Source organism: Apteryx rowi, unplaced genomic scaffold (genome assembly GCF_003343035.1).
Source record: "Apteryx rowi isolate R43461 unplaced genomic scaffold, aptRow1 scaffold_188, whole genome shotgun sequence".
NCBI lineage: Eukaryota > Metazoa > Chordata > Aves > Apterygiformes > Apterygidae > Apteryx > Apteryx rowi.
In genome coordinates, this window is record NW_020448174.1 from 553,739 (window position 1) to 579,784 (window position 26,046).

Consider the following 26,046-nt stretch of genomic DNA (forward strand, 5'->3'; position numbering starts at 1 on the left):
AATGACTAAAGATGCAAAACAAAAGGCCAAATCATTGCACCAGAGGCTGTACTTTAACATGTTTCCTTTATGTTTGTCTTAAACATTAATGTTATGATAGAATATAATATTGCAATATTGTTCTCTGACTCATTTGGAAATAGTTAGCCATCCTCCCCCTCTCCCATCAAAAATAGACACTTGGGGGCTGCATTGGGTTTTCATGTGGTAAAATAAATGGAGTCATTCTGCTTCGCCCAAGAGGGATTGCTGGATCTGAATATTAATACCAGACTGCAATAAAATTCAGAAAGACATTCTTGTTTGAGAAGAATACAATTTAATTCTTACAGAAGAAACTAATTAAGTTGGTGGCAAATGGTTCTTTGATTCTGAGGCTTACTGCTAATGCTACTGACTTACCCTGCCTTGGCTGTTACTCGAGGTAATGAGAATGTGAATGTTTAGCCTGGGAAAGATGACTGGTTTTCTTCCCAATCTCTTAGTGAAAAAAATAGTTTGCTTTTTATTTTCTCTTCTTTTTGTACCTAGAGAAATACTTATCAGTTCTGCGAGTGGCTCTAGCATTTATTATTCTTCCATTTTAAAACCAGACCCTCAGGAGTCCCTCATTTTTAATTTTATAATGAACTTGAAGGCTCTATAGGTAGAAAACCACTCACTGAATACATGTTCTAAATAATGTGTACTGTGTCTTACTGACATGGCTTATTTGAGTAAAATTCTCCAGAGCGTACATCAAAATGGCAATGTGAAGTGTATATCTATCCAGAATGAACTGGCAGCTTGGTCTGAGGAGAAAATATGTCTTCTCATTTTTAAGACAATTAACAGGATGTCCCCGAAACACAGGGAGAGTATAATACATTTGCACCTTTCAGCAACTCAAATTCTCACATACACATCAAATCTATGCTGTTTCCTTTGAGCATATTAATACATGTAATATCTTTTTAACATTTTATATTTCTCATTTCCCCGTCTGTTTTAATCTGCTCAGGGTCAGTGTTACAGAATTGACACTCTGTCTGCATTGCTGTCCTCTGCCAGTGAATCTTCTCTCACAGTTGTCTGGCTTATCTTTCATGTTATGTGGAAAAATATGGAAACTCCTTGAGAATACTATTCTTTTCTGTTATAAGAAACTAACCTGTTACTATTATTTAATATGAGGAGCAGTTGGAGTTAACAGATATTTATCTCTGGAAAATATGTGTATATAAGAGCCTTGAGATTGCACACATCATACTGTTACTGTTATTCTTGTTCTCTCAGCTCCTCTGTTTCTCTATCTGACTTAAGGTGACATGATAAAGTCTTTGGAGTTGGGCAAGGATTGGGCTTTTCCCTTCAGTTTAGATCTGAAAAATCATAAAAAAATTACTTCAGATTGAATCAAAATAGATCATTTTTTTCACTTGGAAACCTCTTCAGTAAATACTACAAGTTGACTCAACATGTTTAATTATCCTYGAAATAAATACTTGAAAGTATATATATATTTTTCTCTGTGTGTGCATTTGTATGTGTGTGTATATATATATTTATGTAAATATATACTATATATATAAAAAGGTGTATACATGCACGATGTCTCTTCTCATTGACTCGTGAAATTACTTAGGATTTACACTGGGGAAAGTGAGAAGAAAATTAAGCCTGTTCTATTTCAATGGATTGTTCATTCTAAATCTCTTTAAAATCCCTTTGGTCAGTTTTGAATGGACGCTGAACATTGGCAACAGCAATATTATGAGAACTAACCCCCCCCCCCCCAGATGTACATCTTACCAAATAAACTTCAAGTGGAAAAAATGAGAGAAAAAGCAATTTAACTCAAATTGCTGTTCTTAGTGTAATAGTCCTTCATAGTCCTTCAGCCAAGTATCATGTGGTTTGGTTTCTTTCTCTCTTTCTTTCTTTTTTTTTTTCTTGTTTAGCACACTTCAATATTTAGCTTTTTGGCTGATTAAGTTCACCTTTACAATGACATGATATTGTTGTTTTTTTATTTGTGTTGCAGTAGCATTTGAAGGCCCGAGTAAGACAGAGGCCTTTTTTATAAGAGATGCTGTACAAACACATCGTAAAAGACAATTCATGCCCTGGAGAGCTCAAAGCCCTAAATGGCGGCAGAGGAAAAATAGCAGGGGAGATGACGACAGGGAGAGCTGAAGCAACTCCCCAAGGTCACACAGCAGAAAAACAGCAGACATGGGCATGGAGCTGAGACAAGTGTCCTGTCCATGCAGACATAATTCTTCTTATTGTGACACCTTCCTTTGCAAAATAGTACAAGTTTAAAATATTTTCTTAATAACACAGTATTAGCAATGTCTGTCCTTGCAGAGTTTTAAACTGAGGTTATTAAAGACTATTTTGCAAGTAGCAATGCAATTTTCTTGATAATCTTATTCAAATCATATTCTTCTTGAATCAGATTCTTATCGAATCACAGGCTGGAAGCGTTAGCTCCTTTTGCTCTTCTGACTGTGAGCAGTCTCGTGCTCTCGGATATTCATGTTGCAAGTCATGGGGTCAGTTCTTCAGCAGGCGTAAACTGGCATAGCACTTTCGATTGTTTTTTTTTCAAGAATCATTTTCATTATGTATTAGTTGAGGATCTTGCCCTCTGTGTTGATTTCAGTATTGTGATTTTCAGCAGTTAAAATCTTCTAATATTTTAATGTGCATTTTTACACATGGAAAATGCTTACTAGTGGTTTTGCTTTGTTGATGATATTTAACTTCGTAAGCCTTCACTACAAATATTAAATGAGCTTTGAAATTTCTGACAGTAATTCCATCCTATTCCCTATTTTTAACATAGTTCAGTAAAATCTTTGTTTACCTTTGTGTCTAAGAAGCTGGGATCTGGAAGCCCATTTCACCCCAGAATTTTTCCATAGCCCAGGTCTCACCAAAGCGCGTTCCACAGTTTTGGGCACAGTTAGAAAATTTGCAATCAAAACATTTCAAAAAGTGAAGAGCTGAAATGTAGCCCAGCTATCTTTTACATTTAATTAGAGCATCCTCTGGAGAATACTCTGGAGATTATGAAAATCCCACATGTGCTGGAGAACTCTAGAAATTTAGTTTCCTGTTAAATTATTATCTTTTAAACAGGCAATCTGAGTATTGATCTCATTGCTAAAGACGGTAAGAAGTTTAATGTAATAAATACCAAGGTTTAGACTAAAAGAGAGGTCAGCAGCTTTCCTTCTTATAACACCATAAATAGATTTCACCAGAGATCTAATAGACTGTAGGCTTTTTCTGAGTTAATATGGGAGTTTCATGTGCTTTTCCCCTCTGGAATATTATCCAATATGGACTATAATATTGAATAGATAGTAACTCCACTTGGAGATTAGTTGCTTTCTTTTTTTAAAGCAGAAAGACTTTATCAAAAAGAATGTCAAAAGCAGTTTTATATAAAGAGACAGATCTGTAATTAATTGCAGCATTTGCAGGCACTGTTTTCTACAGGGAATAATGCATATTCAATACTAGTTTAATTGTTTATTTAAAGTAGCTTAATGAGCCCTGCAGAGGCAGGAAAACACTGAATAATGCAAACTAGAATGATAAAAACGCTTTGATAATATTTTCTCATTGACTGTCAACAGCCTCTGAGTAAAATGCTACATATGATCATCTTTTTCAATAATGGTGGTGACACAGCTTTTCTGAAAACCGTCCACCTGCTAGCAAAAAAGGGACTAACACCTCTCTAAAATAGCAATGGTACTGGTATATACAGACAAATTTGTCATGATGGCCGATTCTGCTGTCTAGAATACATCTATTTAAATGCCCATGTGAGATGCCTCCTATTGGGAGTGAGAAGAAATCTCCCTAAATTTTTTCAGCTTCCTTATCCAAACGATGATGACTTTGCTGGTCTATGTCATTACTACATACTGCTGAGCAGGTACTTACAAGAACTGTTTTCTATGTGTCTGTCTGTATAGGTTATTTTAACAAGAAGGCAGCACTTGTACCTTTTTGTTTCCAACCTCTGATTAATTCTGCTAGCGTTAACCAGCAATAAGTGAGAAACTTCTCGCCAAACACTTCTTTCTTTGAGTATTCATTTGCATGGATTATAAAGGGGGAGACAGAGGGGAAAAGTAATCCTAATTTTGTGAGGGGAACTCCAAACCTCACTTGAAACAAGAAGTGGCACCTCTTATTTAGTTAAAAAAAAAAAAATTCTTTGAAGCTGTAACGAACATAAAGAGGAAGAACTTGGCAGAACAACCTTTGCAGCTCATCCGCCCTGGACTCCTTGGGCACTGTGTCCATCCAGGAAAGAGGGCTGCCATGGTCCCAGACCCGCTGCCAGGACAACACTGAATCAGGGCAGTCCTTAAACCGCTTGAAGCAGAGGCTAGCTACGGAGCTCACAGTAAAATTTTGTACTTCATTTAAAAAAACAAACAAAAAAAGTAGAGGAAACATCTGGCTCCTATCGCCTCGCTTGTAAAACGCCTTTGCCCATTGGCTTTGCAGTCGGTGCACGCTGGGTTTGTTCTTCCAGAAGGAAGCTGGGATAAATCCATGTTGCTCATGATCTCAAATTGGGCGTTAGTTTTCTTTCTAAATGGGAATTACAATGTACACCTGACTTAAACCAAAAAGATGTGTAGTTAGGTACAACATAAATGAATCCGTCAAGCAAGTAAAGACCTTAAATGTTTAAAAAAAAAAGGGGGTGGAGGGGGGAGTAATACTTGAATGAATCCACCAATTAGCTACTGTGAGAGCTTTAAAGACAGTGGTAAGGAGGCTAAGGTTTTTTATACTATTTTTATAACTTGTTTTCTTTCAAAGGAGCATTCTCTCCCCCCATGCTTTGAATTCTTATACCCAGGGGTTAGCTGGATGTAAATAGTGATAGAAACTTCCACATCAAGCATCTTGCTAAACAGCTCTCTATCTCAAGAGGTCTTTCATTAAATGTTCTGAAAACAGAACGGCACAGCACTTACGAATCTGGCATAAGCTGATAAATAAATATGCAGCTAAGAGTAGGATTTCTCTAGCGAGATGGACTACAGGTGACTGATCCTTAGAGAGAGCAAGGAGCGAGGCTGTGCTGGGGATGTAGAGCAAACCCAGTTCTCTGTGGTAAGCCCGAATCAATTAGTGTTATAAGAAACTTACCCTTGAAAACAACAGAAGAAACAATGACAGATTCAAGATGGAACTGGTTCTAGACCTATTTTAGCTCTATGCTGAAGACCACAGGAAAGCAAGCAAAATATTAACCCCATTTCAGTCTATAAAAAATACAGAACTACAGATTTTAATGCTGCAACAATAATAATAAGTATTAACTTTATCCTATAATTTTGATTTTATTTTTTTCTTAATAATAAAATTAACTATGCATTTTTGCCAGGGTGGTTACTTAATCACTTAATGACTTCATTATTTCTTTGAAAATTCTGGTTATTGATACTTTGAGTTTATTCAGAATGCAGAACTCTGTCCATTTCTGGGAAGTCTATGAGAACTGATCCAGCCGAACAGACCTGAATGTCTGAGCTAATCTTTGAAGATAAACTGTTTTGTTTGGGATCCTGTTTTTTTCCTAGAGAAGGAAAAAAAGAAAGCACAATTTCAACAGTTTCAGTCTGGATCAGATCATCTTCTATACTAATGGCTGAAAAACAGATATCGGACAGATGTGCTGATAAATTGTACATACAAGGTTTTGCAAGTTAACTAGATCTTAACTGTAAGTACAGGAAAAACTAGAGAACAGCAAGCGAACCTCCCTAACCCAGAACACAGAGCAAACCATCAGCTTCAATATTCTCTTAGCAAAGTCTACAGGTGTGAAGAGAAAGATGCAAAACTCTTCAACATGGCACCACAGAGAAAAAGAGAAAATGAAGTGTTTTTGATCACATAAGGTGCCTCTAAAGGGATTCTGTCAAGCCAATTAAGCTTGCATGTTTTTGTTTTGTTAAAATGAAAGTTTTGCAAATCCTAGGGTCAGTAGAGATAACATTTTCTTCAAGATTTTGATTAAAACCTTCATTTTGCTTTAACGAGACAATAATGTTTCTGATCTGAACAACACAACATCCCAGATGGTCTATTTTTCCAGAACTGACCAAAATGAATGGAATTTAATATGTAAATAATCTACATTCTATGTGAAAGGCATATTTAATTTTTAAAAATCTTTCTGTGCTTTAATAATTTAAAGGATTGATGCTCAAATAAGATTTTTTTTGTGTGTGTAAATCAGACTATTTCACCAATGCAGTGTGACAGAAGCTGTTCTCAATTCTGTGGGTGTAAGAAAGGAATGATTCACTGGATTTGCAGTCATGTCAGTTAGTGGGATTGGAACTGAGTCCAGTTCATCTGGAAATATTAAGTATATAGCATTTAGGATGTGCGAGGGCTGTTGGTTTTCATTTGGCTTTACCTTCCAACACATAACACATTAATGCAATGATAAAAATCAAAGCAAAATCTAGAGTTGTTTTTCTTTAAACTATTTAATCGTACATTTAACTACAAATGATACAAAATCTCAACCCTAAATACAAAGAGCAATCCCATAAATACCGAGGGCAGGAAAAAGCAGTTTAATCTTATTCTCTCCTACTATGAGTTGACATCACTGTTCTGATAAGTTGCTTTCTATRTCTCTGATACCTGTATTATTCCCGCTCTAATCTAATGAATGGCCAGATAGTGCCTCTAACCCTGCGTGCAGGGTAAAGTATAGGTAGGTTAAAGTAAAGGGAACCAAGTCCAGTGGAAGGAGGGATATGATAATATGGGTAGAAAGTTACTGCCAGACGTACAGGTTGTTACTTCTCCTTATTCCTAAAAGACTTTCTGAACAGCCACGTGGATTAAAGCTCAGGGAAGTGTCACCAGCAGGCAGATGCATGCCACTTCTTCAGTGTTTCTAATGGCCTGTGGGTCAAAGAAGAAACAGCAGCAAGCTGGAAGACAGGCAGGATAAGCAACAGCTGATAAATACAGCAAGACCCACTAAACGCGACACCTGGCACTTTCAAGGCTGAGATCCCTTAGCTGCTCTTGAGAGACTGCCGGAACAGTGAGAAATTGGAAGAAAGCACTTACCTTTGCAGACGTAGTAAATTTTGAGGTTTTGTGTAAGGTTTTATTTCACTCAGTAAAATTTCTGGCTGCTAATCAGCAGCAAGTCTTCAAAAGTTCCTATCTTACTATTTTAGAGGTTATTCATATACTTTTTGCAGCATTTGTTTTCTCTCAAAAAGAAGTATTCTACACAAGGGAAGACAAAACCCCCCTTCTTCTTTTCAGCACTGTGGGATATATTCCCTGCATTTCATTTCTTAAAATTGTTGCTATTGAGATATATATATATACTATGGGAAGGAGTGGGGCACAAAAGCTGCATAAATGACATGGATAGTAAAAAAAACAACAACAACAAATCATATTGGCAATCTCCAAGCAGTTTTGTGTGCAATATCTTCAATAAACCTAGCCATGGATAGATGAAGAACCATAAAATAAAATGTTTTTCTCATTGTATGGATCGTACAACTGGAAAGAGAGGGAAAGAGAGTCTGTTCCTTAAACTACTAAATAGAAACACGGCTACAAGTTCAGAAAGAAGGCGGTGGTTTCCAGTGTTGGCACAGACTCCTCTTTGGTTTTGTCTGAAAATGAAGATGTCACATACTGATCTGCTGCATTAATTACATTTGGGTGTAACTCACGGAGTAACGTAAAATCACAGAGATACTTCATATCGTGAGGCTCAGAGGGTTTCCTTAGCTTTTCAGAAGTGCTGAAAACATCTCTGTATGTGAAGCTGTTTATTAGATCTTCACAGAAGATGTAAAGTCTATCTCCTAAAAGATTTTAAACTTTGGCTTTATTCTAAATTAGAATCTTTTACCACTTTTGTCTCTAAAGTGAAATTTTAATGAAACCTGGAAAATTTTAAGCGATTAGATAATAATGCTGTTTTTTTCTTTTCTGGCAAGCTCTAGTTTTTCACCCCAGTATAAAGAGGTTATCTGTGAACTAGTACACAAACAGTAACTTTTCTAAGGAGTATGCTGAACACTTTAAGCGCTGATTAACCTTTTTTATTTTCCCCTCATAGGATGCCTTTGAAATAATGGCTGAAAACTATGAGTTCAAAGAAAATGAAATGTTCTGCCTGGAATTTCTGAGAGCAGCTTCTGTGCTGAAATGTCTTCCATTTCCGGTGGTCAGAATGAAAGATATACAGGGGTTGCCCTGCATGGGAGACCAAGTCAGAGACATCGTTGAGGTAGCGTAACTCTGAATTCTATGCCAATTGAGTCTTTTACAAATTTACTTTTAGAGGTCACAGGAAACATTGATATTTATGTCTGTTTACACAACCTGATGTATCTTTTGCAATAAATTTTATCCTTATTACTAAGAACACAATGATTTCTGGAAACCTTCTGTAATAACATAAATTTCTGTGCTTTCCTTAAATCTGTACAGAAAAATAGCTGTCACAGAAAGGCCCCTTATGAATAAAGGTAATTTATGAATAAATACAAATAAGTAATGTGGTGTGATCTGCGTGTGTCATTTTAATAGGTTCACTCTAATTTGGATGTGAAGGTTAACTGTTAATAGTTTTGCTCATGTGACTTATTCTGCCCTTGGCAACATCATTTTTCTCAGTTGAATGCTTTATTGCAAATACTGTTTTTGCAAAACTAGTAAATATTTTAGTACTTTAATGTTAAATCCTACCTTGCCATGAGGTATAACAGGCCCTTTTATCTAGGTGATGGACAAACTTTACATTCTTATTGGAGCTTTGAATATCCCCTGCATTTTTCTTCTCTTTAATTCTTGGCCTTTTCAGGACCCCATGTCTTAGTTACTGTTATTCCAGTAGGCAGCTGATGGAGCATCTTAGCTGTCTGGAGAGGTCATTGCTGAGTGCTGTGATTCACTCCAGCTCCTCTTCTGCCTCAATCCACCAGTTAAGAAAGCAGCCTCTGAAGTGCTCTGTGTACCTGCTACCTGGGGACTGCAAATTCAATTACGGTGCCTCAGACAACAGGATGGAGTTTTTTGTTTCTTTATCAGAAAGACTAAAGGGAGCATAACTCAACAAAAATATGTCTGCTCTTAAAGTGCTCCTATTTTTTAAGAGAGGTAAACTCAAATAATGAAATTTAATTTTCAGGGCAACTCATTGATAGCTTAATTATTTTCCAGTTGTCAATTTGTGAGTAAATAAATACTGCAAAATATATTTCATGGTCCCAGTTTTTACTTCATCCTTGAGTAAATGGGAGTTCTGTCTGAAAAAGGATTGCAGAATTTGGTCCTAATGGAATAAAACAACATGCTTGTTAAGGGTGCTCTCCATGTTTGTACAGGTTGATAAGAGTTTCAATTAGATTATTTTATTACAGCTTTCTGTAATCTTGATTTTAAAAAGTAACATGTTTTTCTTTGTTTAGGAGATTATTGAAGAAGGAGAGAGTTCTAGAGCTAAAGATGTGTTAAATGATGAACGATACAAATCATTTAAGGTAAATCTTTTTAGGTGTGCTACTGCTGCTTAAAACTGCATATAATTCCCCATTTAGTGGATCTTAGGCATAACCTTCAATTTTATTATAAAGGAACATCATATATGAAATCTAAAGAAAGAGAAAGACTTGAATGAAGAGAGAGAGAGAGACTGTGGTAGAGTAAGAAATAACTCTGAAATCAGTTACCTTTTTTTAATAAGTGTGATGCATATACAATGACTGTTAAGCTCAAACTAAACAACCTCTTTTTCCTGAAAACTAATGTAAAGCATTACGTCTTCCTTGCTGTAAGTTTAACCCAATGTATTTTTCTCAGTTGGTTATCATTATTACGCTACACCTTCTTATTCTGATGACTCAGATCTATTTTAATTCTGTTGTACCTGAGGAAAAAGGAGGAAGACTGGGGACATTTCTTTGTTGTTAGGCATATTATAGATTCAGAAGCATATTCATGCTTCTGCATAGTTACAGGGAGTCTAGAACACATAGGAACTGCAGTTCCTATTTATTAAATATTTGTGAATTCTCTGCTGGAAAATATATTTTCAATTTTATCTGCATTTTTAGCCTCTGAAAATATTCTGTTTGTGTCTTCAGAAAAATTTAAAATCTGAAAGATTTAAAGATTTTAAATCTGAAAGAGTAAAACAAATTGGATTGTTTAATTGTCCTCTATATTATTTGCTTCTACTTCAGCTATTCAAGGGCACTTCCATTCTCTCTGACTCATAATAGAGGTATGAAAGGACATTCAGTGATAGTTGTTGAGCCCATAACATTGGCAAGATTCAAAAAAAGAAGTGCAGATTCATATATATAGCAAGATTCAGGAACCAGACTTAGAATTAATGGTAATGAAGGTTGAGGAACAATCATAAAATGTTATGCTTTAGGGTTTAAGAAAATCTCTTGGAGATTAGAATAAAACCTGTTGGGAATGGATTATTTCAAATATGCTTTATGCCGCCTTTGACATGTCAAATTACAACAAACCTATGTGGCTCTTCTGTTAGCTGAGCGCAGCTCTCAACATTTCGGCTAAACTGGCTGTAGCCAGTTTTTCCAATGATTTTGCACAGGTATCTGGGAAAGCCAAGAAAAAGCCCATAATATAGTCACACAGAATTACTGAATTCCTGAATTGTACTGTTTAATATGGTTCTGGTGACTGTTGCGAATCACTCATCATGACTTAAAAGATCACCACTGGTCCCAAGATCACAGTTATCAAACCACCAAAATAAATTATACAGTTTATGTTTTAGATGTAGGGTATGTGAATGGCATGGTCAATTCTCTTCCATATGGAGGTAGATGCTACAGAGAAGGAGTTCATACCGTTCACTTGCACCAGCTGAAGCCCAGCAATGCTTGAATATGCAATCGAGGAAATGGGCTATCTGTTCCACAGAACACTCTCAGCAGTGTCTCTAAATTGATGTCTCTAAATCTACTGAGTAATAATGGATCTTAGTATGGGAAGAAGAAAAAGGTTTTTTTTTTATCCTAGAAATTCAGATAGTGGCATAGAATCCATTTTCTTTAGTCCTCTACACATTGCACAATATCAATAAAGTTTCTTGGAATAGTTCTGAACCAAGTAATAGACTCTTTTGAAAATGCAGCACTAGCAAACATTAAAAGATAACAATCTAAATGATTAAAAAATCACATTTTTTCAAAACTTCCATGTCTCAGACAAAGAGTAGGTAATTTCGTGCATTATATATAAAATGTTGGATAATTCCTATTTAATATTATCCAAGATTTTCATCCTTCAGTTTTCTTTATCATAATTATTTTCAAGGAATTAATCTCATTAGAAAAACACAAGATAAAGCTAACAAGTTTGGAGTTTAAAGTTTGTAGATTCAATGCAAAAGGACAGTTATTTGTGTCATACATAGCTATTCATTGAATTCAGTAATAGAACAATGAAACTGTTGAGAGCTTCAGTATTGACAAAGTAAAGACAGAATGTGCTTTTGGATGAGCATGAAGGTTTTCTCTCCTGCTTTCATATCACTATTTATCTGAGATATTGATCCAATGAATAATGCTTACATCCGTGACATTTTTGCTTTACATCCTTTTTTGGGGAAGAAGTTAATGTACAAAATGACTTTGTAATGAATGGAATATAACCGTAGCAAAACTTCAGAGAGTGGTTATTTTTGGGTGATTTTTTTTTTTCTAGTGGGMAAAATAGTGAATTCTGTATTACAAATGAGACTGATTGGAATTTAGTTTGGCTCACATAAGGACTGGCAGATTGTAAGACTGTGCTTATAATACGGAAGCAAGCAAAAATTACCCCTCTATTTGTACTTGGAGTTGAATCCCATTTTGGAAAACAATATTCGATATGCCTTCCAAACGTTTATGTTTTATAAGATGCAGTACAAATTAGTACTACATGATTAGATGCCTTTATGTACTTATCATCTGTATCCATGCACCACTGAGGCCCATTGCCCTCAACGTAGAATATAAAGAGCTGCAGTGTTGCCGCTCATCCCATCTCTTGGGAGTGCAGTGGCACCAACATCAGATTTACAAGTGAAAGCTGGTAGTGCATAAAATAAAAAATCATGATGTCAGTCAAAATTAGTAGATTGTATTGAGACATTTCTTAGACTTTGATGTCGGTGTGAGGTGACCCATCTGCATAACATAACATTATTGTTTGTGTCTCTTAATTACTTTGTGCAGTAAAAACAAAGACTACTATTCTTATTTCAAATGTTTGTTGAAATTGCATGATTAGCTTCATCATACAAAGATGCTGGGTATACTGTATTATTGCCTATATGTCACTCTAATGAGAACTGTCCATGTATAAAGACTACTGTCTGCTGGAGGTCACTGTGCAAAGAGAGGAAGTTGTATCTGTATGTCTGTATTACAGTATTATTTATCTTCAACAGATGGTGAATTCTGCCCAATATTTTCATTGTTAAACCTGTTTGTTACCTACTTATTGGTAACTCTTTTAGAAAAACTGAAATGTATGTTCTTTCATTGAACTTAGCAATTTACTTCAGTCTTTGGAGTGGGAGTGAAGACATCTGAGAAATGGTACAGAATGGGTTTACGGACTCTGGAAGAGGTAAAAGCTGAGAAGACCCTGAAGCTATCAAAAATGCAGAGAGTAGGTAAGATCCCATTAAAAGTCCCATTAAAAACTCGTCATCTCTGTGCTCTAAGAACTTGAAAACAGAATTGGCATAGAGACAAAGTTCATTTATACATCCTTTATCTTGCTGCGGTATGTTTTGAATACTAAATTATGTTAAAAAATAATATTTGGGGTATCAGGAACCTCACTTTAAAAATGTCACTCCAAAAATACAGATATGCAATTTTTATTGCTTACGTAGATGCCCAATGAAATCTGCTCTCATACACAAATCTATTAATAGGACATAATTACACAGGTTGTGGAAAAACTCCAAAGCTAGGACAGGCCAGAACTATTTTTCAGAGGAGACTTGTCTCCTTTAAGACAGCCCTACTCTAGAGATGAATCAAGATTTGTAATAAAATATGGACACTTGTAGGATAACACCATAATCCTAGCATATCTTAACTCATTGTCATTGGCAATGAGTATGAAACATCGTCAAATGAATAATGTTGCTTCACTTTTCTGTGCCATTTCCTTAAATAAAGGAACCCATTTAAACAAAGGAATCCGTCACATCAAAAGAAGAGATTCTATAGCGTGGTATTAGAATCATATAACTTTATTTTTTGCGTCTGTGTGTTTTACACCTCCTTAGAATCCTTTGGATTAGTTTAACTACATTCATGCTCATTTTTCCTTTTTCCTTTACAAATCATATCCAAATGGGTTGAAGCCCAGCAAGACTGGGCTCTTTTAATACCAGGCAGACATAAAAATAGGTGGGATACTTTGCATACCCAGTAATCCTCTGAGCCCTGTACTTGGGTAGAATCCTGTCATTTCACGAAGAGTGTCTTTCAAAGCTGTATACCCAGAAATGCCACTGATGAGAACTGGTAGGCAAGCTAGAGTGATTTATAAATAGCCAGGTTCTCAAAAAGTGGAAACAGGTAATACTATTACTCTGACTGATATGCTATTATAAATTATAGCTGCTCTGGAAGGCTAGATGTTGTGCATGTGTTCCACAGATGAAAAGTCCTGACCTTTGGATCAGTTTGAGCTGGCCTTTCTGAAGAGCTGGATCTTGGTGGGACCTATAGTAGAACTAGGTCATTCCTCTGTTTGGCTCATACAATATTTATGACAAAGATGAGGCAAAGAAGAGTTAGGTCTATAGCAAGGTAAAAAGATGGTGTTTGCTTCAGTCAGAAAGGGAGAGCTAGGACTGATTAGGACAACAGGCTGGACTGCTGGTGCTCTCTGAGGGAGATGGGTAGGATCTGCTGTGTGGGGGGTTCTGTGGTGCTCTCATGGGCCACATGAGTGAAGCATAAGTATGGTTTATGGGGGGCTTAAGGGGACACTGCGATCCTCTACATATGGAGTGACTTGGCTTCTTGGTGGCTCCTTATTTCACACCTGGCTTACATAATGCAATGTAGATTGTCATAATTTCACAGTGGTCACTCTTTTACCTTTGATGTTTAGGGCTTCTCTACTATGAAGACCTTGTTAGCTGTGTATCTAAGGCAGAAGCAGATGCAGTAGGCTTGATTGTCAAGAAGACTGTGCGTACGTTTCTACCAGATGCTTTAATTACCTTAACTGGTGGTTTCAGAAGGTAAGTGAAAACTAATGAGGTCGCTTGACATTTTTATTCATACAAACCCCAATGATTTTTGCTTCTTGCAGAAATCAAAGAAACTCAGTGGGAAAATATCAAAGTTTATTTTTAATAGTTTCTTTAAATGGGAGAGCAATCCTAGGGCCACATGATTCTTCTATGACATCCCCAGGTTACTTTTCTGTCCGGTTATTTTTCCTAAAGCTTTCAGCCTTGCTCTGTAAAACCAAAACCAAAACTATAGCTCAGAACATACATGATTAATACTTCCAGCACTCACTTGAGAGTTTTCCTGAAGCCACAAAGCAAAGTATTAAGACTGGGAATAGTCTTCAGGAGTATTGGGTTCCCTGCTATGTATTCAGTCCACTGTTATGTCACTACTTATACATGTCATGCTCAATAAAACAAAGCAGGCTAACATCTTAGTTAACACCTTAAGTGTGCTGCTTAATTTGTTTCTTTGTGAAACTTTGGCTATATTTTGTTATAAAAAAAGACTTTCAAGAATAGTTAAAGTATTCTCGTAGGACTCAGAAAATGCAGTTCTGTCAATCTCTTTCTTATGCAACTCAAACAGTATGGGAGGGAAAGAGAGAAGAATGAAACATTAATAATTAGCATCTCAGTYGCGTGATTTAATATTGTGTACTTGGATAGGATTTCATAGACTTGCTCCCATGCCATTGGTAGTAAAATTAGGACCTTATACGATTTGTAATTGCAACTGTAATTGCACAGTGCTTGTGATGAATGTATTTCATCCCCTTTGTGCCACCTGGTATTTATTTGTAATTATTCTTTTTATGTCCCATAATTACTGCAAAGATATTTGCAGCCACCATCTACATATTTTCTACAAATATGTGAGGTCAACAAGAAGCATAAGGCTCAAATATGAACCCTGAGCAGAGATACAGGAACATGATGGGATTTTATATTTGGGAACCTCAAGTGTCGTCATGCTGCCCCTCCCGGTTCAAGGGGAATGGGATGCCAATCTGTTCATACGGATGCAAATCAGCCAGGGACCTTGTGTTTTTAGTAGCTTGGATATAACTGATTAACACATGCCTGGGGAGGTCAGAGAGTTGCAGGGACATAACTGTCATCCCACTCAAAACTCCCAGTTTCTTCTGATACAATGTGTATGTGAGGCTTGTTGGCAGCATAGTTGTCTGCAATGTGTGAATGTCAGAGGTTCAAATGTAAGCCTGTTGTGTTGCTTATTTATTTCAGGGAAACATGGTAGTTAGCCTTTCTTTTTTTATATTAAGAGTAAGCCTTTGTGTTTCTAAATGGTTGTGGCAAACCAGAAGTGAAAGTACTTAAGTATTTAATGATGACTTTGGTGAGTAATCCTGTATATTAATTACATGCCTTTAAAATACACAGAGAATATATTAAAAGCTCAAAATATACTCAATATACTCAACATACTCAAAATCTCAGTTGAAATTTTACCAGCCCATGGAAAAGAAATGCTGCAGTGTAGGATTTGTAGAAAATTTGATTTTTAAGTGGATTGAAGTAACTTTGTTAAGCACACATATTTTAATTACTGAATTACAATAGGGGGTTTGTAAGACTGTGTCTGTTCTTTTTTTACCTGTATCATATAGTTGCATTGTTCGAATAGCTGTAGTATGACCTATGTGTAATCTCACTAGCTCACAGTTTTCAGTTAGCAAATCATTGCTTCTTTCTTTCATTCTCTATTGTGTGAATATCTTAATAAAGAAGTAGGCAAATTTTATTCATCAAGCATCATGACTGGCATCCCCAAACACTACACTTTGGACATGGCTAACATAACAGAAGAATAAGCTCATGATTATTCTGAATAATATATTCACTCCCCAGGACCCTGATTTGCCTTGTTTTTCATATTTGTTTTGTAACTTTGGAAAAAAGAAGCAGTGATTGCCTTCCTCCAGGTTTGACCAGAGTGTTGAAAATCAAGAGTCTCATTTTGATTTGGCTGATAGATATGCCTGGAGGCTGTGTTAAGGCCCGGCTTGCTTTATTTTGAGGAAGCAGGGTTTCAGGATTAAGCCACTAGTTGTTTTTTATTTGCAGATTATGTAACATTGGAGATTATTACTTGTGTGTTTCCAAGTCACAGTGGTAGAAGTAGAAAAAAAGACCACAGACAGGAAGGAAAAATCAAATTACTCCTTTGGATCTATGTAGTTTATCCAAATTGCAGGACTTTCAAGTTTTTCCAGTAAGGCATGAAAACTGGAAGATGTGCTTCTGTGATGCCTATTGAGAATGTACCAAGACCTATCTCTCTGACCAGTTACAGCTAATTTCTTTCTTCTTCCACTCTAACACCTTTTAGTCACAGCTCAGCCCCAAAATTCCCTCTTTTACCTCTTCTCAAGGGTCATATTACCAGACTTCATTATCTGCTACTTCCTTGGTGCCTTTTCTTTCTGCTCCTTTCATCTTTCTGCTACTCTTCACAAAACAATACCTTGTGAAACATCTTTATTCAGAAGTACTTTCCATGCCTCTTTGCTTGGAAGTGGTGATAATGCTATATTTGGTTGAAGGCTACTCTTTTCAGCTATCTGAATCCATAAGGGAACATAACAACTTTTTACAAGTACCTGAAATAAAGGGTTGTGATGGCAACCCTTCACAGCTCCCAGTTTTCATGAGCCTTAATTAACCCTGTAACAACCCTCTAATTTGAAATCATTCAGGAGCAGAAAAAAAACGAATAAACTGATGAAGTCTGGATGAGTTTATCCTTTGTTAGTCTCCAACAGAAACACTTGTGCAAGTATCTGTAAAACATGTTCCTTGAGGGTTTGAGTTGGTATAGTCTGTTATGACAGATTGGGAGAAGTTTTTTTTTTTATATATATCTTTTTCTGACACTTATCTGGGTCATTGTGAAACAGAAATTACAATGCTGAAATGCAAGGAAATACAGAAGTGGAACAACTGTACTTATGAAATAAATCACTCTGCTACCCACACTGTCCATGGGAATGCATTTTATTGCCTCTCTTGTGAGGCCTAGCAGCTCCAGTGTGGAGAAGGATGTACTGAAGGTGCTGATAATGCACTGTCGAGCACCCTATGGACAGTGTTATCAGAAAGACTTGAATCTGTCATGCAGTCTGTTTGATTCAGGAACTGTCATGGCACTGTTTTCAGTGGTCAGCCTCTCTTATATCGTATTGCTGAGGTTTAAGACTATTTTCTTCATAAAGTTAATGGGACAAATCCTGAGGGGTAAGGAATAGCATCTCTTAGTACAGGTTACAAAAGCTGTTGAGGGTGAAGTTTCCCTTCCAGCACTGAGTTAAAGTAGGTCCTTGGATGGGGGAAAAATAAGCTTTATCTTAACATGAGACAAACCCAGTACCAATCAGGAGTAGTCTCAAGTGACTCCAGTGAGGGAGTGTAGCATTATGACTCTCAAATGAGAGCTAAATTGAGGGCCTGATTGTTTCTTCTAGTTATTAAAAATCTCATCCTATGAAGAGAATTAAGAGCTTTTCAGTGGTAATAGYATTATCTTGTATATATTACTGTGTTTTGTATAAAATATGACTCCTATTAGCAGTAATGCTAATGCTGCTAATAGTTAATGCTTTTATTAGTAATTTTACCTTTATTACAGGATTGTTAGTAACGAGAAGCACACAGAGAACTTCATACTAGGTTTCCTGGAGGTGAAAACTCCCATAGCCTCTCCCTTAACTCCACGTCAGGACGTGGCTCCACAGTGACTTCAAGCAAAGGTTGTCGTGGGCAGAATCATTATCACCGCACTCTGCAGCATCCTGGATTTTTGCTAACTTGATTTAGCTGCTGATATTTGATTTTACTACCAGAGGTGGTCTAGATTGAAGGCTTCCTAAGAGCAAAAATGCTTGGAGAAAATTCCCAGAAAAAAAATTTTTAAGTGAAAAGGTCATATCAAATATAGTTTGTGGCTTCAGTCTCTAGACTAATGATTCATATCCCGATACACAAAAAATCTATTTTGACAGGAGAAGTAGAAGAAATAAGATCTGTTATATAAAATTATCCTGCTCATTTATTGTAGCTGCAGTATGGCTTTCTGTTAACCTTTCTGTGTGCTTTGTCCATATGAATTCCCTATGACTTAAAAGTTAAATTTGAGTTTTCATGTATTCCATGTAGCATGCTCAAATAGTTGTGGTTAGATCTGCAGTGGCAGGATGTTTGTACGTATTTTGTAGGATATTCAGTTCTGAAGACTGTTCTGAAGAAAATAAAATAGCCATCGAATGTATTTTGCTCATAAAACTTTTATAAGCGCAGACTACAGGCTGCATAGTCAGGGGCTATGGCAAATTAAAAAAATAAAGGAGTCTGTGAACAGTAGAAGAAACCACTATTTCAAGACTTTTCAGCCTTCTCTAAAGTCAAGTTCTGAACTTGACTTGATCTGTGGGTTTTTCTTCTATGTTTATTTTTAACAATCTGGCAGCTGAGTTAAGTAAGTACTTTTTGTGTTGAGCAATTCAGTTATAGTGTCATTCTTAATGGATGACATCTGAACATTACTAGTCTCCATTCTGTATCTATATCCTTTACATCCAGGAACCGTTCAGAATAGCCACGCTACTGGAAGACCTTTGTGGACTCCATTGGCTAACAGTATCTACCTGCTCACTCTTAATTAGAATAGAGAATGAAATCTATGTGTAAATTGTTCTCAGCTTTGATATAAATAACTCTACACCTGTGCTAAAGCTCCATAGCACCTAACAAAAATCAGTCCACAACTGGAAGACAGTAGATTTCTTGCATGCAGAGCTATCAGGAAGATTTGCTATTTTAGCCAGCAGATGTCCCTGTTAACCTCAGCCAACCTCTGTAAAAGGTGTGCACCAACAGCAAAGAATATTTTAATTTATTTTGTTTCATTGTGATATATTTAGTGCCTGTGTCATTGTGTAAAAATCATCGAGCTTTTGCTTCTAAAACTCTCCAGAAATATTTCTGGACCTTTTTTTTTTTAATCCTGATATTTCAAAGTACTGCTGTGACATGAGTACATACTGCCTAGTGATACTCTATTAATTTATTTTTGTTCCCAAATATCCTATCATTATTATTATTTCAGTTCTGAATTTCCTAAATATGATTTGCTCATATAAACTTTTATCAACTTCTACTGGTGTTTGCCTTTAGATAAAGTACATTAAGGAGACATTCTGTTTTAGAAAAGTTTTTATATTGCAGTCTCTACCAAGATGTTCAAGTGCCACTGACAATGCATCAAGCAGAATAACTAGTGTTTATCATGTATTATTTGTCTGATGGGAGGTCCTCAGTCCCAGATTAGTCTTCAGGGAAGTTTTGTCTCAGATTCTCTTATTACTGAATTCTGTTCTAACAAGAGTCTGTGGATCACTATCTCCTCCCTTGAATTTTATGTCACCACACGGAAATCAGGATTTGAGGCCCGGTAGCATCTGAAGATGAGACTTGTCTGTGGCAAGGCAGTAAAGAGAGCAAAGGACAGGGTCAGTGTGTTCATCAGACAGCACCGCTAGGGGAATGTGCTTCTGTATCGTGCAATGCAAAAGTTTCCTTCCTCAGTGCAATGAAGTTTCATATGAGCTAAAGGAATGCATAAAGGAATGGCATGGCACAGGACTCCGGTGTTATTGTGTGTTTCAAGAGAATAGTTTAGATATTCCTTCTGTTCTTCACAGAAAAAAAGAAAAATGTAATAGCTGGGACAAAGAAAAACTTCCAGAAATTGTCTTACAGGCTCACACACTGAAGAATAACTGGTGTTATTGTGGGACTCTAGTTTCCAAAATGGGACATCTGTAAGGCTTCTGGAATCACAGTTATCTCACAGTATCGACACAGGCTCATAAATGAAAGAATATGAGATAGAATATATGAAAGATACCACACTTCCCAAGCTCTTGAAATATACTCAGGACCTTATGGTCTGTTTAACAGAGCTAGTCATGTGGCCTCTAAGTGAATTCCTTGGTAAGTCCTGATAAAAAGCTTCATTTGACCTTGTCATATTGGGATACTCCTAATAAAAGTATTCCTTGGCAGGAGACAGAGGGTTTACAGTGAGTCTAGAACACTTGACATGACTCCAAATCTCTGGTAAGTCTTCCTACACAAATTATTTGCTTTCTGCTCAGATCTAGGATTCAAATACTACAGATCTAGGATTCAAATAGTATAATTAATTCAGCAAAACTTGTTTTTGTTAAGTTTTTAGACAAGCTCACTATCAGAAGTTTCTTATTCTAGTCACACCTTGGCATAATAGTATATTTTGGAATTTACACTGTTCCTTAGGTACAGTTATTTCTTTGCCTTTTTACTCCAAAATATTAACTGCAATAAGAGAATATGTAACCAGTACCCAGATGCTCAAGTCYGAATAATTTCTGCTAACTTGCTTCTACTGCTGTTACAGGAAGTACATTTTATCTGCTCTTATTTGATTTTTTCAGGGAGAAAACTGCTATAAGGGAGCTGTGAGGCAAGCTGCACACTGAACATTTGAGCTGATATGGTAGTTTGCACACTCTAATTTAAGCAGATCCCAGAAGAATCTGGCAGTTCTGCTGGCCACAGAGTGAAGAGACAGTTTGGATATTGTTTATGAGTACAGGTTTGCCTCTGATAAGCGATAGCCCGTCCAGCTACAGCCTGGACGATGCTTCCAACCCAGAGGTCTTCTGACCTGGTCTGTTGTGAAGCAGTAAAACACCTTCCCCTCACAGAAATCCCTAAGATTAGAAGTGTTTGAGCTTGTGCTGCCGGGATGCTCTGAATACAAATATTCTGTGGCAGGAGGTTAGAGGCACTACAGCTGAGCTACAACAGAGGTCATCACTAGTTTCTGCTTCAAATTTTCCATAACCATTACAAAATAACTTAGGGAAGGAGAAAATAGTTTTCATCCAACTTAATGGCTAGCTAAGTCCATTTAGAAGATAATCTATTGGACTAATTCAGACACTTCCTTTGGTCATTAGTATTTTGATTATTTTTCTCGCTCATTTCATCTCCTATTAGCCATGAGGAACCACGAGGTGGAAGCTGATGGAAAAGGTACGTGGGAGTCATGGACTAAAAGAACTCCATATGAATCCATGAGACAGCTGAGATCTCAGCAAAGCATATTACCTGAAAGCCTTTCAGAAACTATCTTGTTCCAGGATTTTTAATATGCCTTACTCTGTATGTCCTTAATATGAAAGGAATCAAAATCCCCAAACCTTTACCACTTTCACAGGCTTATCAGCTCATAAGAAGGATGACGGATGACATCCAACTATAAATCTCTCTTCTCTCTAAAGCCAGTTCAAGTGCTAGGTCCAGAGTAGAGGTGGCAATGCCACTGATTTCTGTGAAGCCAGAAATTTTACACCATATATATAGAGCCAGAAACTCCCCAGAGCAGCCTTATGGTTTTTATGATAACCTTTACCTCCTAGAGTGGATTTGGCATAACCTTAACAACATTTGTTGTTTTCTGTTTGTTATCACCATGGCTGATGAATCTGAGCAAGTCAGCTAGAGCAATAAAAGCAGTATGTATACAGCAACATACGAAACTGCATATTATATTATTCTAGGATCTTTACTGTATAGACTTCTGTACTATCATACTAGCATTTAAAATTATATATAATATGCAATTGAAAAAATAAGAATGTAAGACAAAACAGGGAAGAAATACGTTTCCTTGTCAGGCAGTGAATCTGAAATTTTGGTTATTTACTGATACATGAACAGATTTATTACTATTCTAATTCTAGACAAAGTGTTTTATATGAAATTTACAATTGGCTAAAATCTTTCAAATTACTCCTTTGAAAATGCTCTGTTATTTTCAGTATTTGCTGTTATATGTAAAATATGAGAAATACTGGCAGTAGTATTTTCAAATCGCGAAGGCAAACTTGTAGAGGCAAAGCAGCATATGACAAGTACACTAAGAGGAGTAAAATAAGGTATTGTTTTTAAAATAGTTTATATCTTTAGAGTTCACATAAAATAGTGTGCTGTCTACTTGACATCCAAAGCTGATATTCAATGTTAAAATGAAATCCAGTCCGCAATTAATATAAAAATTCTAGCGTTTATAGTGAAGATGCCACTAGTTTTAATATAATAATAGGACTAAAATTCACAGGACTCTACCTGTTTTTGAGGACTCCAACTATTTTTGATCACAAATAGCAAGTAGGTTGCTTTTTCCTATGAGAAGCTATTTTAAAATAGTTTATGAAAGAAAGTTTCCAGTTGAGCTTAGGTTTTTAAGTTAACTACACAGATCAAATTGGCCATTATCAGAGGCAGAAATGCCCTGTTACAGAGAATTCTGCTGATAGTTGCGGTAAGATACAGTAGTTTAAAATCAGCAATAATAAAAGAAAAGTGATTTGGAATATGAGAGAGCTTGATTGTGAGCAGATAATTAGTATATGCAAGTGTATGCGTTTGTACAGTAATAGTACACTTACATACACAAAGCTGTATATATACAAAAAAAAGAGCAGAATGACAGATAACCATAGTATTCAAAGAATTTTTCTGCTTTTTTCATATTTGCCCTTTAAGGTCACTTTCAATCATTTTTGATACATAAGGGTGAGCCATTTGACAATTCAGGGTTTCTGAATTATAAGAAAATATTTTTAGAATGCTTGCCACTGCATGAAACCAAAATGTTAATGGCCTCACTAAGTCAAATTAAATTTTAATGGCCATGGTTTAATTTTTCTTTTAGCCTGTTCTCATCCTTTAAATAGCATTAAATGTGATTCAGTTGTCTTCTAATATCACAGCTGATCTGAATAGCCTTTTCAATTAGCCTTTTAGATGAAGCAAATCTGATACATTTTAAATAAATAAAGATCTCTTCTTATGGCTAAATGCTGATATTCACAGATCATTTAGTCCATTTATTGAGATGCAATGTCAAAAGAACAGTTTCTTTGTGTAGTGTTGGTGAAATATGTGTAGAGATGAGACAGAAAAAATTCATAGTTTCTTTGCTTTGTAAATGAATGCAATTTAAGAAAAAGGAACTCCAATAGATCTATTTAAGATATATTATTAAGAAATTAAGAATTTTTTTTTGCCAAGAAATTGTGTAACTTTAAAACATTTTAGGAAGTGGTAAGTGGGAAAAGTAGTGAGCTAACAATGTGGAGTTCCCGCCTAAGTTTATTTGGACATCTTGCAAATAATCTAATCTCAAAACAGTATATGGATGTCCTGTGTTCTTTAAATCTGTTCATTCTGTATTAATGTTATATTATTTAATTTAGTTTTTTCATAGATAATTTTGGTGTTTACAACATAATATGCCTATTACTTATACAAAAAGTAACTGAAATTTTTAAAAAGCTACYATGGTCCACTCAGAAGCGTCTTTAATGTTTCCGTAATTCTGTTTGATGTTTGTTCTCCTTTTTGGACAACAGGTTCTCAATATCTTCCCTATATAATGGGGACTACTTACTGTGATAAAAACCTTCACATTGTATGGGGGCAGAAGTGGGGAAGGATCCTTCTGGGCTGAATGCTCAACATGAGATATGACAAAAGCAATCTCAGGTGTCTGCTATGTAGAAGAGCTGGGAGGAGGAGGATGTGCTACCTAGATGTACCACTTCCAGTTGCTTTGGTCATCAAAGCACAAGGGAGTGGCATTGTCATTAGCTAGAGAAAAGATTTCAGTACTGACTTCAGTTTTGTCATTTGAGTAGCTTTCAGGAGTGTCGGATTATAAGCATGCCCACAAGTAATGTGCTCTCTCCTGGTGTGAAGTCCTAGCTCTGAAACAGGCACCAGCTGATCCTGACGGTTGGCTCATTAGAGTCACCCAAGCAGAAAGCAGCCGTGACAGCTGTGGCTACGAGTTCCAGCACTCCCAGTTCAAACTCCAGCTGCTCGTGCAGTGGTGCTCTTTAAGATAATAGATGATTAGAATTCAAAAACATTGAGACAAAATTTGCGTTATTTAGACTACTTTTTGTAAAGTTATAGAAAAGGGGTTATAATGCAGCTGTTTATAATCCTAATATGTCAGTGAAACAATATACTCGGCAACCTATATTCTACTGACCCTTCCCTTTCTTATGCAGTTAGATATAGGAATTTTAGTGATTTTTATTATGCTAGCTTTACTCAGAACTATTCATTCAGTGTTTTAGAACAGTTAACATATGCAATACTGGTATTAACATTCTGAAAATGTAACATATAAATGACTAAGCTCTGGGCTACCTTACACTGGAAACACTTCTCTGTTTTCTTGGAAGGGGAAATCCTTTGCCTTTCCTTGAAAAGGAATCTCCGAAATAGTCAATTTTCAAAATGCATAAAGCACATGTATTAAGTTAGCTTAAAAAAGGTTTGTTGCATGGGACATAGGCACAGTGCTAATACACTTTGTGCAGGAAAGCGTTTCATCCAAAAAATCAAATCTCTTCTATACTAGGTTGAAGTCCAACGGACCTAGGGATTATTAGGAAATACAGTCTGGGGGAATGGGGGGCTGTGTGACACAGAGCATGCCAGTTGTACTAAGATTGACTTACCAGTATAATTTTATAAAGTGGAAAATCTGCATCCTACAGTAAGGGTGAACTATTGCTCTTTGAATGTTTTAGTAATTTGGGAGTACATTAGTATGATGTGTCATGAGGGAATAAAAGCTGTTCTGATTAAAAGGAAATTGTACAGGTAATTGGTACCTTATATTAACATGTAAGGAGAAGTATTCACACTGAATAAGCTTCGTTTTCAAAATCTGTAGAGAGAATGGCAAGCAACTCTTTACAAGAATATCTCAGGCAAGATCAATAATAATAACCTTAGAACTCTTCTGTAGCAGTTGAATTATGTGTGTTGCAGGTAATTTGAAGGGCATAAAACAGTGTTCATCTACAGTTGTTTGCAGACTGATTCTTCTTCATGCTACTGATATCTGATATATTATTTAATGGTAGGAATATGCTAAACAGAGAATATGAATATCCTCCTCTAATTTTTAGTACATTTTGGATTTTATCACTTACATCCTTCACTAGGTGTGAGGAAGTCTAAAATCAGCAAAGATTTGATTAACTCTTTTTGAAAAYTTACTTTGGTGGCTTTTCATTGATGACTTTTTTCTGAGATACTGGGGGACAGTAGATTAGTATTTAGGAAGAGGTTAGATGACAGGGGATGCTGGCAATGTGAAAATTGCAAGCAAAAATAAATCAGTGGTGTTATAAAACAGCTCATATACAGAAACTGAGATAGATATAAATGTATAATCTACTTTATTCACTATGGCTAGTTGGAAAATATCTGTGAAAATATTTATAAGAATTGTCTGTTTTCTGAGAATTTTTTTCAATTTTTTCATTGAAAAACTGGACTGAAATGTGATTTTCTTCCTTGGTAGATGCTATAATTCAAGTGATTTGTACTCCCTTTGTGAAATGAGCTCTTCAGCCAGAATTTCTCTTTCATGAAAAGCCTCARCTATAGAAGTCTCATTCTATTTTGTCTCCTTTCACCTCAAGAAAAGAGTATGTATATTGTGGAAGGTGTAGTCAGAGGCACAGAAACCTCTGAGAGGTGTTGCAATGGATTTTCAAGATCCCTGAAATATTTTGATTCAGGTTTTGTCCAAGAAATTGAAATGACAACTTGAATTAAACAGCTCTTCCTCATTTACA

At 36.1% G+C, this 26,046-nt stretch overlaps 1 protein-coding gene across 1 annotated transcript in view; it reads left to right on the forward strand.

Annotated features, from left to right (window-relative positions):
• Window positions 1-26,046, forward strand: part of DNTT (DNA nucleotidylexotransferase) — a 96,772-nt gene that overhangs the window by 14,652 nt on the left and 56,074 nt on the right. The window contains exons 4-7 of the mRNA XM_026061937.1: window positions 8,138-8,308; window positions 9,492-9,563; window positions 12,601-12,724; window positions 14,188-14,320. Of these exons, the coding sequence (XP_025917722.1) occupies window positions 8,138-8,308; window positions 9,492-9,563; window positions 12,601-12,724; window positions 14,188-14,320 (500 nt within the window). The remainder of the gene's footprint in view (window positions 1-8,137; window positions 8,309-9,491; window positions 9,564-12,600; window positions 12,725-14,187; window positions 14,321-26,046) is intronic.